Source organism: Lampris incognitus, chromosome 2, assembly GCF_029633865.1.
Source record: "Lampris incognitus isolate fLamInc1 chromosome 2, fLamInc1.hap2, whole genome shotgun sequence".
NCBI lineage: Eukaryota > Metazoa > Chordata > Actinopteri > Lampriformes > Lampridae > Lampris > Lampris incognitus.
The window spans coordinates 97842601-97858002 of NC_079212.1; the positions used below are offsets into that span (position 1 = coordinate 97842601).

General features: G+C 46.0%; 1 protein-coding gene across 2 annotated transcripts in view; it reads right to left on the reverse strand.

Moving 5' to 3' along the window:
- kaznb (kazrin, periplakin interacting protein b) overlaps positions 1-15402 on the reverse strand; it is a 68220-nt gene that overhangs the window by 18957 nt on the left and 33861 nt on the right. For both annotated transcript variants that reach the window (XM_056273606.1, XM_056273605.1), the window contains exon 3: positions 5490-5597. In XM_056273606.1, the coding sequence (XP_056129581.1) occupies positions 5490-5597 (108 nt within the window). The remainder of the gene's footprint in view (positions 1-5489; positions 5598-15402) is intronic.

Below are 15402 nucleotides of genomic sequence, written 5' to 3' on the forward strand. Positions count from 1 at the left end.
AGAACCTTCTTGCTGTGAGGCAAACGCGCTAACCACTGTGCCACCATGCCGCCGAATCCCAAGTCTTAACCCTAAAATAGACCCTTGAAGAAGTGGGGAGCATCCCAAATGGCCCCACAAACCAAGTTTGTCCTTGCAAGAAAGGTGGGCTGTCAAGGTGTCTGCCACGGAAGGAAACACACCCTCCCCTGAACCTCCTTCATATCACCACTAGACCCAAGACACACACACACACACACACACACACACACACACACACACACACACACACACACACACACACACACACACACACACACACACACACACACACACACACACACACACACACACACACACACACACAAACACACACACACACACACAGCATGTGAGCAACATCCCAACTTTGCTTGGTCTGTGGTGCTGGTCCTGGGTCAAAATCCGGCTCAGGCCAACTAAGCAGACCGTCGTTAATGTGCCTTAAGTACATGGGAAATGTCAGGAAATATAAGCAGAATCTCCAAACTTCTTTTTTGCTATAATCTCTGATATCCCCCCCCCCCCTATAAATTCTTACATCATCACTTGATGAAGTTATGTCCTCCCTCTGCAGTGAGCCAATTGAAGAAGCTAACGTAGATACGGTCCCCGTGTCAGATTATGGATGGTATGGTATATTCACTGAGATGCTGAAAGGCCAAACACGGCCCAACGTCTGACCAAATACCATTCCATCCATGCTCATTGCTTATGGCAGATTAACAGATTAGTATATTATCCATATGTACATGTTGTATCTAGGTCAGCATTTACTACTTATCATACAATAAATCAGAATATATTCGAAACAATAAATAACAGCAGGACTTAATGGAGAAACGCTTAAAACTGAAGAGGAAACAGATTTACAGCAAAAAAAAAAGAAGTTAATATACACGCGAAATAACCCTTGACACGTTTGCTCAAGAATCTCAAACAAAACAGATATGTGTTGCTGTAAACACAGAGCCACACATTTTTCTGGCTTTTCAGAAAAAAAAAAACCCAAGTTGAACGGTGTCATTCAAACTGCTGTCGTGAACCCCGAGGCGAGCTATCAAACACACGGACACACACGTGAACGGCCGACTGCACCCGGTTTCACGGCCTGTGTAGGTCTTCCAACACGGCCGGTACACCTCTTCTTCTTCCCTCTATCGCTCTCTCTCTCTCCGTCCATCTGTCTGTCGCTCACTCACCAGCCTTCCCCTCTTCCTTCTCGGACCTCATGTCCTCCTCAGCGCGGGCTCCGCTGGGCTCCACTGTCAGTCGCGGTGTGTGTTCTCATAGCAGGTGAAGAAAGAAAAAAACAAAACCCACCTCCACTCACAAACGACAACTTGAAACACACACACACACACCGTGCTCCAACTAGCGAGCCAGCCGCTCCCCACTCTGCCTGCTCTGGCTCCACCCAGACAGGTTAGCAGCCTGCTTCCCTGTCCTCTCGCCTTCCCTCGCTCCCGTCCCTCGTTCGTCCCCCTCTGTCTTTTCCTGTTTACCTGTTTTGCGACACACCCAGAGGCAGACAGACGGCATTCAACAAGGACCCCCCCACCCCACCCCACCCCACCCCCCTCCCGTGCTCGACACACTCGGTACACCCCTCCCTCTTTTACCCCTCCCGTTTTTCCTTTAGAAGCGACAGAGAGCGGGGGGTGGGTGGGGGTGGGGGCTGGAGGTGGAGGCATGCCTTGGGTAATAGGCCAGGTGAGTCACTGGAGCAGCTGTTGCAGTGACAGTGCTCTCACTCCACCTGATGGCAGGACACAGTGTACAAGTACACATACCGGCCCGTCTTAAAAAACCTGACGGAGGACTATGTAAGATATGTACTCTCAGGGCGTTCCTGACACATTTGTCACCAACAGGGGATTACAAAACTCGCATCCAGAGCGCTCGTTTGTGCAGAGGAGTCTGAATTTCAAACTACGAAACGGCGAGAACGTGACCTCTGAAACAAATCACGGTTAATATAAGTGAATGACCAAAGCAACGAGTTAACGCCGGGCTCGCACGAGCAGGGTCAGATCTAGACCGCATCACAAGTCCACAGGCGTGTATGCTCCTAGCGGCCGTCAAATCCCGTCAAGAGCCCCGTAAGACCGCCTCTCTTCCGCCGCCCGGCCGGGGCGGCATATGTGTCTGTTAGACGAGGACTTGGACGAGTGCGGACACAACCGCAAGAGGTAGTAAGGGCCGGGTCCGGTCGGCCTCACTTCCTCAAAGACGCCCGACGCCGAGGCCAGAGGACACGTCTAGGAAGTACAAGGAGAGCGGGTCGGGAGTCCACTGAACTACAACGGCATGCTTAGCTAACCGGGATGTACAGTCGCGTTAGGATTCCTGACTAATGAGTAAGGCGAGGGCGCAACTAGCAGGCTAAACGGTGATAGAGCAGCTTAACAGCACATGTGTGCTGGCATGCATGCAGGCGGGTAGGTGTGTGCGTGATAAGAGAGGCGAGTTACACCTGTCGCTATTAAAACACACAAGGGCAGCTCACATGCCAAGCATGCCATCCACCCCGTCTGTCAGAGGAGGATGATGATGATGATGATGATGATGATGCGCGGCGCTGTGCAAAAGATCAGACGCTTGTCAGCCGAGGCAATGGATCCGTCAATCCCCGCCAGCTCAAGAATCCCAGCCGGTCTTAACCCCGCTCTGAGCGATCGCAGCCGAGACAAAAGACAGCTGCAACGCTGTTGCTGCGCCAAGTGCCGCCGTTACCCCCCCCCCCCCGATGCGTCTTTTACGTGGTTATTTGTGAACCGCATTTGCTACAATACAGTTACACATCGTGCACACTTTGTATTGTGAGTTGTTTCAGTACTTTCTTTTACTGCATCAGGCTGTAGTTTCTCGGCACCATCAGTCACCGGACTGCCGTGGGCTTGTAATTGCGATGTTCCTTCCCTCTTCGGCGAGTTCAAGATACCGACTATTAAACGTTTTTACATGCCGCAAAGCATAACTGATAGGAATAAAAATTTGCTGTTTCTACCTACGGCAATAGTTATCGTTAAATGATTTCAAAATTCCAGCAACTTGTTAAGTCTTGTTTGTAGAGTTGCACAATGTTAATTAGTTTTTTTTCTTTTCCTGAAATAAGGAACATTGTAATTTCAAGGTCATGCTGTCTTTTGCCTCACAGCCGCCGCGAATCTCATCAGGGCCGTCACTTTTGCGCCGACGGTTCCTTAGTCTGAAACCCTCCACTCCCGTCTGTGCATATACCAGCGCTTAACTCCCTACATCTCTGTGTCATTCATTTGCTTTAACCATACACAAGACGGGAGAAACCCTGACAGCCTTTTTGTTTTCCTTTTTCGAAATCTTCCCACTCTCTCCTTCTGCTGTGCATTTTACAGCCGCGTACAGTTGATCTGTCAGTTCGCATTATCGGCGCTGGCTGTGCGCAAGAAAAGACAGGCATTATAATATTATCTCACTTTGAGAGAGGATAGGAGGGGACAGACGGAAGGTGAAGAAGAGGAGTGAAGGGGAAAGGGATGATGGACGCTTGGAAAGCGAGGAGAATGACAATGATTTGGGTCACCACTGTCTCTTCCCTGGGTTGATGGAAACGACATGAGACTTGTGTAATGGCGCCCTGAACACACAGCCTTGCAGAGGCCCGATTGGATGAAATGATCAGAATTACAGTTGTGGGGAGACTTTCTGGCTTGGTACGAGTGGGCGAGAGAATAACAGAAGACATTATGGTGAGAAAATGGAACAGCCGCAGGATTTATAGATTAAGCAACAATATCCAGGAGATCAATAGAGTTTATGATTATACTCTCTTGTGCCGGTGAGTATCATTAGTTGGTTAGATTGATTACTGCTGAAGGCAGACCGATGAAAACTATTATCCTGAGCCACACGGGCCTTCCTGTAAGATATCCGATTTCTCAAATTGCAGACAGTGATTGGAGACAGTAAAGGGCTGCATCACAATGCAATAATCGGCCAGTGCAATATAATTCATTACAATAATCACTTGTGAAACGCCATTTGTATTGGAGCAATCTATAAAGCAGAGGGATAAAGCTTTTTTCTTTTTTCCAAATGGGAGTCACTCACTTATTGTTAAGTTTCCACATGTTTCGTGGTCCTTGCTTGTTGTGCTTTCAAAAGTAAGACCAGCACCAGGTAAGAGAATATGTTATTTAGCCTGTCTTCTTCAAAGAACGCTGTGATCCGCAAGGCCTTTGCACCCCGGTACCCACCCATTATCCGGGGCTTTTATCAGATTATTCTCACACTCTTACCCCGTGTAGGCATTTGCTCCCGTCTTAACCCACCTGACAAGCCGACGGCACTGTCTTTTAACTGCCGGGACAAATCCCCTTCCCACCGACCCAAACCTAATTCTAGCTCTGGGTCTGGTGCTAGTGCCGGTTCACTTTTGGTTCAATTAGCCAACCCTCTAATGCTGCGTTCCAGACAACTTGGAAATCGAGGTTTCCAACCTCCGACTAGAAAAAGTACAATGGAACGCCACTCGAAGTAATAGTTCCTACTTGTAAACTCGGGGCAAATCCATCTACCCCGACTTCATGGAGACGCAACTGTCTGACATTGCACAACAATGGAAGCACCCAGGGAGGTGCACAGTGTTAATGGCAAACCATCAACTAAGGCAAAATAACATATATTTGCCTGTATTTAATTACAGTAATACATACTATTGTATAGTAAAAACCTGTTCTGCATGTGATCGATGTCAAAATATGTCGACAATGTTATTAAGTAGCTGGTTATGGTGAACAATCTCTGAAAGTTATCTGTGCACAAAAGTTATTCCTCTGTTTCATTTATATATATGCTAGGAGGCGGCACTGCTTACATTTCAACTGTTTGTACGCTTACCAATAAAAACACCAGTTTATCACGGTCGGCCATGTTTTTTGTTTACATTTGGCATCGTGCACCTGGAATGCTTAGAGGTCGGAAATTGTAAATTTCAACTGGGGAATTCCGACCCCGGACTTTGAATGGATTGCAGCATCAAGAACCGGTTGGCTTTTCCACCCGGGCTCGAGCTGGCTACAGAGCCATGTCTTTAAGTCACTGGATAGTACGTCTCTGCTTTCACAGCAGGACGAGGTGAGAAATCAACTGTATAGTTTTCTCATTTTTATTTATTTATTTTACAATTTCTGCTTACTATTTCATCATCAAATTCACGTCTGAGAATTTTCGAGGCAAGAAATCAACCGTGCAGATTTCGAATGTTGGCAGTTTTACGAAAACTGACGGTGAATCGAAAATTTGCCGCTCTGGAACCAGTTTTCCTGGCCGAGAGCCTGTTCTTTGGCTGTCGAAACGAGAAGAACTGGTTCGAGATAAGGCGCTGGCTCCGAACCAGCCCTCAAACTGCCTTGGTGGGAAAGGGGTACATGCGTACTTCCTGATGTAACCACGGCAACGCCTTGTATTTTTCCTGAGCAACACCCTACCTTTGCCGAGCGAGGAATCCGGAGTGCTGTAGTCCATCAAGCTGGATATCTCTGCTGGGTAGCACATGTCTTTCACCGCCGCCTTTTGCCTGTGGTGCATTGATGGATCTGTGGGGAAAAGGAAAAGGGACACTGAGTGTGATATTATAGAGTGAAAGGATTCCGGCGTCTCATTTCCAATTAAACCGTTTTGCATTCTTCGATATCTTGTTCATATTCACACAGCCAGCAGGCTCCAATGTGTGAGAGTCAAACGGATAAGTGTGTGTCTATGTGTGAGTGTATGAGTGTCTGTTTGTGCTTGTGTAGGTGTGTGTGTGTGTGTGTGTGTGTGTGTGTGTGTGTGTGTGTGTGTGTGTGTGTGTGTACAAATGTATCAGTCAGTGTGTCTGCGGGCATAGGCAGTGGCTTCATTAGGCCTGGGTGTCAGAGGCTACAGCTCTGAATGTTTTATGAATAGCCCTGGATCTCCTTTTTTTTTTTAACAAAAATAAGAAGAAACAAAAAGAAAAAAAGAGCTCCAGATCTATTCATCTGTCATTCAGGTCATGCATTAATGCCCTCACAAATAATACGATATCACTGATTAAAGAAAAGAAAAAAAAGCAAGTATGTTTTCAGTCCTCTGTGTGTCATTAAAGCAGCAGATCTACCTCACGCTACTTGACACACATGCATTTTGTGAGAGAGAGAGAGACAGAGAGAGAGTCATGCCAGTTGCAGGGCTTGTTATTGTTGGCATCTGGTAGTAGGCGAGACTTGACGGCTATGGATACAAGAAGCTTTTTAAAAAAGAAAAAGGATGAAGGCAGCGAGGCGCAGGCGATGCTAGAGGAGCTGGAGGAGGAGTTCTCACCTGTTGCTGTAGCAGCAAATGAGTCAAGACGGGAGAGTGCCACAATGTTAACAGATACAATACGAATGAGAGAGAGAGAGAGATGAGTGGGGGGGAGAGCGAGAGAGAGACAAACAAGAGCACAACAGAAGAAGGGCTGAGGCCGTGAAGATAGATGTTATCAGATCACACTGCAGTAAGTAATAAATAGCATTAGAATGCTGATTGATGTGCGTCTGTTGCCGCGTTGTATACTGGCCTGTAGCTGGCATCCAATAGGGCTGCTGTGTTGTGTGACTGCCAGCCCATATGGAATAATGAGCACCGATGACTATATAGAACCACTATGGCATGGAATAGTGCATTAAGAGTTTGCTTTTGTACAATCTGATATTGGTAGGTGTGTTCAAATAACTGGTTAAGTCTACATATAAAATAAACGGATAAATAGCACGTGTTTATGACTTAATCATCACACCAAAAAACGAGAGATTTGGTTAGATTTTGGTTGGCATATGCTGATTTTGCATCCTTTTTACGAGCCGGACAGGAGAGAGGGAGGAGAGAAAAGGAGGAGCGGGCAGAGGAGACGAGGAGTGCGACAGACAGACGAGACACCAAAAGAGCTACGAGAGAGGTGAAGAAGAGGGGTATCAGCTGGACAGATAAGACACAGAGGTAGTAGCACAGTTCGGCACACAACACAAGCAGATGCTATCAGACCACGTTTGGTCCATTTTCCGAACTGAACAAAGCGCTGGCAACAGACCACCTAGCATATAACGGCTTCATCAACGGCAAGCCTCCTGTTTTTTCTCAGGGTTTTACTCCTGCCGCTGAGAGTAAAAATAACAACCGAGTTGAAATGAGGACTCAGACTGATAATGAAGTTGAAATGAGGACTCCGATTGCACTCATTTTGTTCATTCTTGATGTCACGTTGTGAAAGCCAGCCTACGCATCTGACCGGGAATCTTTTGGTAGAGCACCGTGTCTCGCATCTTATATTCATTTTACTCTGAAATAACATGAAAATTGTGCAATTACTGGGTGAAAATCTAAAAATTTGCGGGCCGGGCTAAGACCCCAGTGTTTCAAGATGCTACCGACATCTCTGGGCATGGAAGCGTGAGCTAGCCTGCTTGTGTAGGTGTCCTCTTTACACCATCATTTATGTGGGAAGAGACAGAAAACCCATTATAGAGTACCGTCATTTACGAAAAGGGAAAACAGGTGCAATTCCCTCTCTCTCTGTTTGCTCGTGTGTGTCCGTGCATGTGAATGTGCATGATGTGCATGTGTGCATGATGTGCATGATGTGCTGTGATGGAGAAAGGGCCCCAAACAAAAGTCTGGATTGGTGGCGCTTTGCATCATTAAAGCTTCTGCTGAGGCAAATGCAAGGCAGTGAAAACATTTGAAAGACACGACTGTGCGATTATTGTCTTTCATAGGCCACAAGCTGCCTCGTTCAAAAGACAGTTTTTTAATAAGGTTGGGACCGCGAGAAGTTGTGCACTCATTATTTCTTTTATTTTGCGGCGCTGACGATAAATGACACTCAGGAAGCTACGTTAAGCTGAATCTCGAACAGAAGATTACTCCCCGGCCTCACAGTGAATGATCGCATTTATGAATTCATCTTAATTAAGAATATACTATAAATTATGAAGGTATTGAATACTTATATTTAATGAAGAGATACAAGCATACAAATAAATTACAGACTTTAATAAGTCTGAGAGCCAGTTGACATAATGCGGTGTACAAGCTAGCCCAAAATTGCATCTACTACTGCTACTTTCAGCTGCTCCTGTTAGGGGTCGCTACAGCGGCTCATCCGTTTCCATCTCTTCCTGTCCTCTGCATCTTCCTCTGTCACACCAGCCACCTGTGTGTCCTCCCTCACCACATCCATAAACCTCCTCTTTGGCCTTCCTCTTTTCCTCTTCCCTGGCAGCTCCATATTCAGCATCCTTCTCCCAATATACCCAGCATCTCTCCTCCACACATGTCCAAGCCATCTCGATCTTGCCTCTCTTGCCTTGTCTCCAAACCGTCCAACCTGAGCTGTCCCTCTAATATAATCGTTCCTAATCCTGTCCTTCATCACTCCCAATTAAAATCTTAGCATCTTCAACTCTGCCACCTCCAGCTTTTCGTCAGTGCCACTGTCTCCAAACCATGTAACATAGCTGGTCTCACAACCATCTTGTTAACCTTCCCTTTAACTCTTGCTGGTACCCTTCTGTCGCAAATCACTCCTGACACTCTTCTCCACCCTGCCTGCACTCTCTTCTTCACCTCTCTCCTGCACTCCCCGTTACTTTGAACAGTTGACCCCAAGTATTTAAACTCGTACGCCTTCATCACCTCTACTCCTTGCATCCTCACCGTCCTCCTTCTCATTCATGCATATGTATCCCATTTTCCCAAAATTGCACAATTTGTCTTTGTCAATAAAAGGTGGTTTCACAAGCATCAAGCTAAAGCCTGCGTATCGAAAAGATCCAACTCCAGATGCGTGTTTGGCGCGTCAAGGTATATAACCTACAAAGCCTTAGGATGCAATTGTGAATTTAAGCTACTCCCGTTGCATGTATCCTGTTTTCTTTGTTTTTCTCTGAACCCCTGAAAGGAAAGGACACATGTGTCTACTTTCCATCACACGCTGCTAAATTCAAACAGCCATGTCCGTAAATGGGAATTAATCACGCGGGTAAAGCATCTGCCTTTGGTTGAATGAGTTTGAAGCGACTGCTGAGACTGACGGCTGGAGACGAAGGCGGCAGCTTTTGAAAATGTCCTGTCGGTTAAGAACCCTCTGAACAAGCGGGGGGGGGGGGGGGGGGGGGGCTCAGCCTGGCTCAGCGGTACACTAGTGTGTGTTTGTGTGCATGTTGAAGCGTGTGAACTCAGATGAGTCGCTGGCATTATGTCACTCCAACAAATACTGGCTCTTCCCAAATATCAATCTCCCGAACGATGAAGTTAATTCCATATTTTCCGAGGAATATTGCGCCCCGCGGCTAATTGCGCTTGCTCGGATAGTTTTTTTCCAGAACACACCTTTTCAGTCTTTTCGTTTGTATCCGTTTCTGTTTCCTTATTTCACAATTTCTCCCTTCACTGGTTTCTTCTATGGACGTGACCATCTGTATGATTATACAGATGTGCACCGATGTACTGTTTTGCGCTCCGTACGCTCAACTAATGACACTGGTAGACGTCTGCTGTGTGAAGATATCCATTAGCCAAGGCTCATCTGCTCCTTGTTCATCTTTTTTTTCCCTCCTTCACTCGGATAATTATGTTTTCGCTAAGTCCAAAAAGAGGAAAAAGAAGAAGGCATCAACAAAGCTCTCCTTATAACTATTAACGTTTTTGTCTCCCCACAACCCATTTCTCTGTTTCCTTTCCTAATTTTTTTCCCTACAGAGCATGTCACAAATGATAAAAAGTGAAATATCTCCTCCTGAAGAAAGCTCTGGGCTCCCTTGTGTTGATCTGAAATCTTCTCATTTAGAGTAATACTGCGGGTGTTTGGAAATATGACACCCAGGCCCATCAAAGTTTGGCCTCAGGTCAGGTAAGGCTACGATGAGCGAGGGCTCCTTACAGAATATGGTGACGGGTCACATTATAAGGAGCAAACAATCAGCGGGCGAGTCATCAATCTAGCTTAACCATATGGGTGCAGCAACAAGCGTCTATCCGCCAGGCCTTATTTCAGGGCCATCTGCACCGCCTCACTTGCTGAACAATGTTCTCAGATGTCTCCCCTAATCTGCCAGCCCTGACAGTTTCAGTTGCATGTCAGTATGGTATTTCCCTGGATCACTGACCTTCCCCTTCCCAATGCCCTCCTCTGGCCCCGTTTCCTGTCAATAGCTGTTTGGGTGAAGTTCGACTGACCTTTTTCTTGGTCTTCAATATGGAAATTGGACGAGTGGAAACCCACTGGTAGGCTCATGTTGGGCAGCTACCTGGCTGCCTTATTTAGCACACATCATAATGAGAGAGAGAGGCAGAGAGCAAGAGATGAAGAAAGAGGGAGAGAGAGAGAGACAGAGAGAGGGAGGGGAGCAAGAGATGAAGAAAGAGGGAGGAAGAGAGAGAGAGAGAGAGAGAGAGAGAGAGAGAGAGAGAGAGAGAGAGAGAGAGAGAGGGAGCAAGAGATGAAGAAAGAGAGACAGAGAGAGAGACAGAGAGAGGGAGGGGAGCAAGAGATGAAGAAAGAAAGAGCAAGAGATGTGGAGAGAGAGAGACAGACAGAGAAAAAAGAGCGAGAGTGAGAGAGGGGTGCAAGAGATGAAGAAAGAGAGAGCAAGAGATGTGGAGAGAGAGAGAGAGGGAGGGAGGGAGGGAGGGAGAGGGAGATGAAGAAAGAGGGAGAGAGGGAGACCAAGAGATGAAGTAAGAGGGAGGGAAAGTGAAAGACATGAAGAGCGAGCAATTGAGATGAAAGAGAGAGAGTGAAAGAGATGAAGAGAGAGCAAGAGATGAAGAAAGGTAGAGAGAGAGAGAGAAAGAGAGAGAAATAGAGAAGAAAAAAGAGGGAACGGCTAGAAATGAAAATTCTTCTGCAGTTTATTCCAGCTCAAAGCTGATGGAGCTCACACTGTGTGTGCTCATACATAAACATTTAATTAAAGCGTCAATAGAAAAGCATGGGAGTAATTTCCCCGTTAAGAGAAACAAAAGATTCATTTAACCTTTGTTCATTACGTGCAGTCTATCCTCATGCACTCACCAGAAACAATAGAAGACAACATGCTTTTTAAATCTTCAATCGCTTTTTCATGGTGCTGAGGTGCCCTGTACATTTCCCCTGTGCAAACTGCCTTCATTCCCAAGGGCGTTTTGATAAGCTTTTGGGGGGGGCGCTATCGTGTCATTGTCACTATGTCAGCACAAGATAAGTGAAAAGTGTCCTGATAGAAAGGACATATCCCGAGAAATGAACAGTATATCAACCAGCTTATTTCTGCCAGTCCAACCCTCACTGACAGAGGTTAAAGGTTGTGGAAATAATGAGCTGGGGCTGCGGCTGGCTGTCGCTGGCCTAAAGACCGGCCTGGGTTTGTGGGCACCAGAGGAGCACAGGCTATGAGCGGAAAAAAAATAAATACTGTAAATATGGTCTCTACATTAACCTCTTTCTGCCTATTTGTCTGGCTGTCTTGATCTCGCTCTCATTCACTGAATAATCCATTGTGAGAATCGTAAATATTCATTAGCCTTGTTCTCCATCACACATCAACAGAGGCTTTCTTTATGAGCAACGCAGGAAGATGCAGTCCTGACAGCATCACAAGGGTGAACACCCATGAGCTGTTAACAATATCTATGACAGCATAACACGGCGGGGCGCTTTGATGCGACTCGGAGCCCCGCCACAGCTTGTTTCCCAAACAATCAGAAAAGCTTGCGTGCTTTGTAAATGGGCAGGAAATGTCTATGTGAATTTCAACAAGTGGGCCATTGAGGCATCTTTATGAAAAGCGTCGAAGCTATTCAACTGTTACGTAGACCTTCACTACTCTCAACGCACTTCTTGTTCCTGTGTGAAATTACAGTATACCCCTGTCCTTTTCCAGCTAGCCTGCTTAGTCGAACGACATAGAAAGCATTCACATGTCATCAACTTGAAAGTGTGGGTTGGAAAGAGGAGACACATACTCAGTAGGAATCAAAGCAACGGGTATTTAGGCAGAACGAGGGGGCAACTATCTGTGTTTTGCAGGAAGCTCAGCTCTGCCTCCCTTAATGGCACTGGCATTCAGTCTCTCCTGGAGTTGCTATTCACTCCTACATCAGTTATTGCATTAGAGAGGGAGGATACAATCACCGCATTGGTACAGAATCACAATTCTCTGAAAAAGCCTCCCTAGTGAGTCTGATGTCTTGACTGAATGCATAATGTCTCTCAGGCTGACCGACTGAGGCAGACCCATATAGGCGTCACTCACATAAAAGCGTGCAACTAATTTGGACACCAAGCTGAAAACAAACGTTAAACCATGCATTTCTCCCCATACAGTGTATCCCCAATTTGATTGGCTCAAATCTTTCTTATCTGAAAGCTGACTTTGTCCTCCAGTTGATACACTGTCAGTGATCCTGTCAATTTGGTGTGGGTCCATGATGGACACTGAGAGGGAATATACACAGATGAGCCAAAACATTATGACCACCTGCCTGATATGCTGTTTGTTGGTCCTATGTGTGCCACCAAAACAGCACCAACCCGCCAAGGCATGGTCTCTACAAGACCCCTGAAGGTGTCCTGTGGTATCTGGCACCAAAACATTACTAGCAGACACCTTCAAGTCTTGTAAGTTGCGAGGTGGAGCCGCCGTGGATCGGACTTGTCGGTCCAGCACATCCCACAGATGCTGAATTGGATTTAGATTCGGGGAATTTGGAGGCCAGAGAAACACTATGAACACTTCATCATGCTCCTCAAACCATTCCCGAACAATGTGTGTGGCAGGGCGCATTATCCTGCTGAAAGAGGCCACTGCCATCAGGGAATACCATTACCATGAAGGGGTGTACCTGGTGTGCAACGATGTTTAGGTATGTGTCAAACTGACATCCACATGAATGGCCAGACCCGGGGTTTCCCAGCAGAACATTGCCCAGAGCATCATACTCTCTCCACTGGCTCGTCGTCTTCCCACAATGCACCCTGGTGCCATCACTTCCCTAGGTAAACTGTGCACACATACACGGCCATCCATGTGATGTAAAAGAAAACGGGACTCATTGTGCCAGGCGACCTTTTCCACTGCTCCGAGGTCCCGTTCTGATGCTCACGCGCCCATTATAGGTGCTTTCGACAGAGGACAAGGGTCATCATGGGCACTCTGACCGGTCTGTGGCTATGCAGTCCCACACACAGCAGGGTGTGATGCACTGTATGTTGTGACACATTCCTCCCGTAACCATCGTTAAAATTTTCTGTGACTTGTGCCACAGTAGACCTTCTGTCGATTCGGACCAGACGGGATAGCCTTCGTTGCCCTCGAGCATTAATGAGCCTTGGGCGCCCAACACCCCGTCGGCAGTTTTTGTTTTGTCCCTCCCCAGACCACTGTCGGTAGGGACTCACCGCTGCTGACCGGGAGCACCCTGCAAGCCTTGCCGTTTCAGAGATGCTCTAACTCAGTCATCTGGCCATAACAATTTGGCCCTCGTCAAAGTCACTCGGGTCTTTATTCCTGCCCATTTCTCCTGCATCCAACAGGTGGACTATGAGAACTGATTGTTCCCTTACCATCTAATCTACCCAGACCTTGACATGTGCCCTTGTTTGGAGATGATCGACATTAATCGGTTCACCTATGAGTGGTCATAATGTTTTGGCTCATCAGTGTAGAGTTCAGATTACTGTCATGTTTTATACACTACGCAGAATCATATGATTCTTTTTTTGTGTCTAGCATATTACTAAAGTATTAAAGCATACGAATTTAGGAAAATGAACAGAATTTCCAAGACACCACTTGAGCTGTTACACTATAAAGTTCACGTGTTTTATGGGTTTAATGTGTCTACAATAATCCTGAAAAAAATGAACCCCTAATGAATCGCTGCATTTTCTGAGGAAAATGCTCTGCAGTAATGGTCCCCCTTTGGGATGACAATAAGCACTGTGTTCAAATTTCTATTATTTTCTCTCATGCATTTAAATTGACACGGCATAATGTGAGAGGAATCCAAATGGAATTTCACAGCTATGCCGCTTAGTAAATAAATTAACAGCTATAAATGATTTCATGCCTTTGGGCTTCTACCCTTTGGAACAAGCCAGCCGCCAAACCAGCATTTAGTTTTATGGCTACAAAAGACAATAGTGCTGGCCTGGATAAAATACTTTATGTCTAAAATTTCAAAGGGATATTGCTCATTCCTGACCCTCACCCTCACAAACCCCTTGTGGTACTTTGTTTGGCAAGGACCCATGGAGCCTATCCAAATCCCAGCCCACTGAATAGAGACAGCAATTTGCTCCATTGATTGTAACAGTACCATTAACAGCCTCAGCATCGATGGAATGTAAATAAATCTCATTTATGGCGGGACGTGATATGAAAGTAGAAATTTGTATAAATACGGGGTAATACCTAAACAGAAAAAAAGGCAACTACAAAATGAAATGGCTCAAAAACACGTGTAACTGAGTCTTAAATGTATTAGGAGAATAAAAGTCCCAATGAACAGCCGCTTTTCACATCATAGAAAAGGCAACAGACAGGCTTCTCCTCTGGAACAAGACGACACGCCAAAAGCCATGCCTTTATATAAATCCAAGGTTGGGCTGTCACAGATCTATTAAATAAAAACAAAAGTGCAGCCAAAACACCACCACCACAATGCCGTTCCTCTAACATTATGCCTCGCGACGAGCTGAAAACCTAATGTCTATTAATCTGTACTTATAATAGCGAGTGACAGAGCAAATCGATAGCTTCAGCACTCACAGAGCATTGGCCCGGAAGGCCGCCTCCAAGGCTGCTGTGATGCACAGCCTCTGGATGCTGCTGGTAGCTTTAAGTGCCCTGCGAAAACATGCACCACAACCCCCCCCCCCCCCGGGAACACATTCATTACATGTTTGAAGAAAAAAAAACTGGCCGACAAAGACAAGTGTCCGGGGAAACTATATTTATGGCTAGTTTTGCTCTGCTCAGCTGTCTTTGTTTCATTGCTTTTCTCTCTCTGTAATGACTTTCGCATGGAGGAATGAACGAGGAAATAGCTTATGTATGAAGCTAGGAAGTGATGGATGGACCCTACTGCACCTGGGGGTTACCTACCTAATGCACACTCTCCTTATTAATTTTAAAAATGTAATTGCAATTTAGCAATGACACAGTTACATAATAGCGCTGTTATGAAATTATTAACCATATTAATGAGATTTTGTCAGAGGAGATTGAGTCGGAAATATAAAACTGAAAGATTCAAATTCAATTTGAAGCCCTATTTAGACACGTACATATGCATATGTGCCGTATAAATATGCATGGCTGAGGAACGTGACTGATGCGAGGACTAATGTTTGCAGTT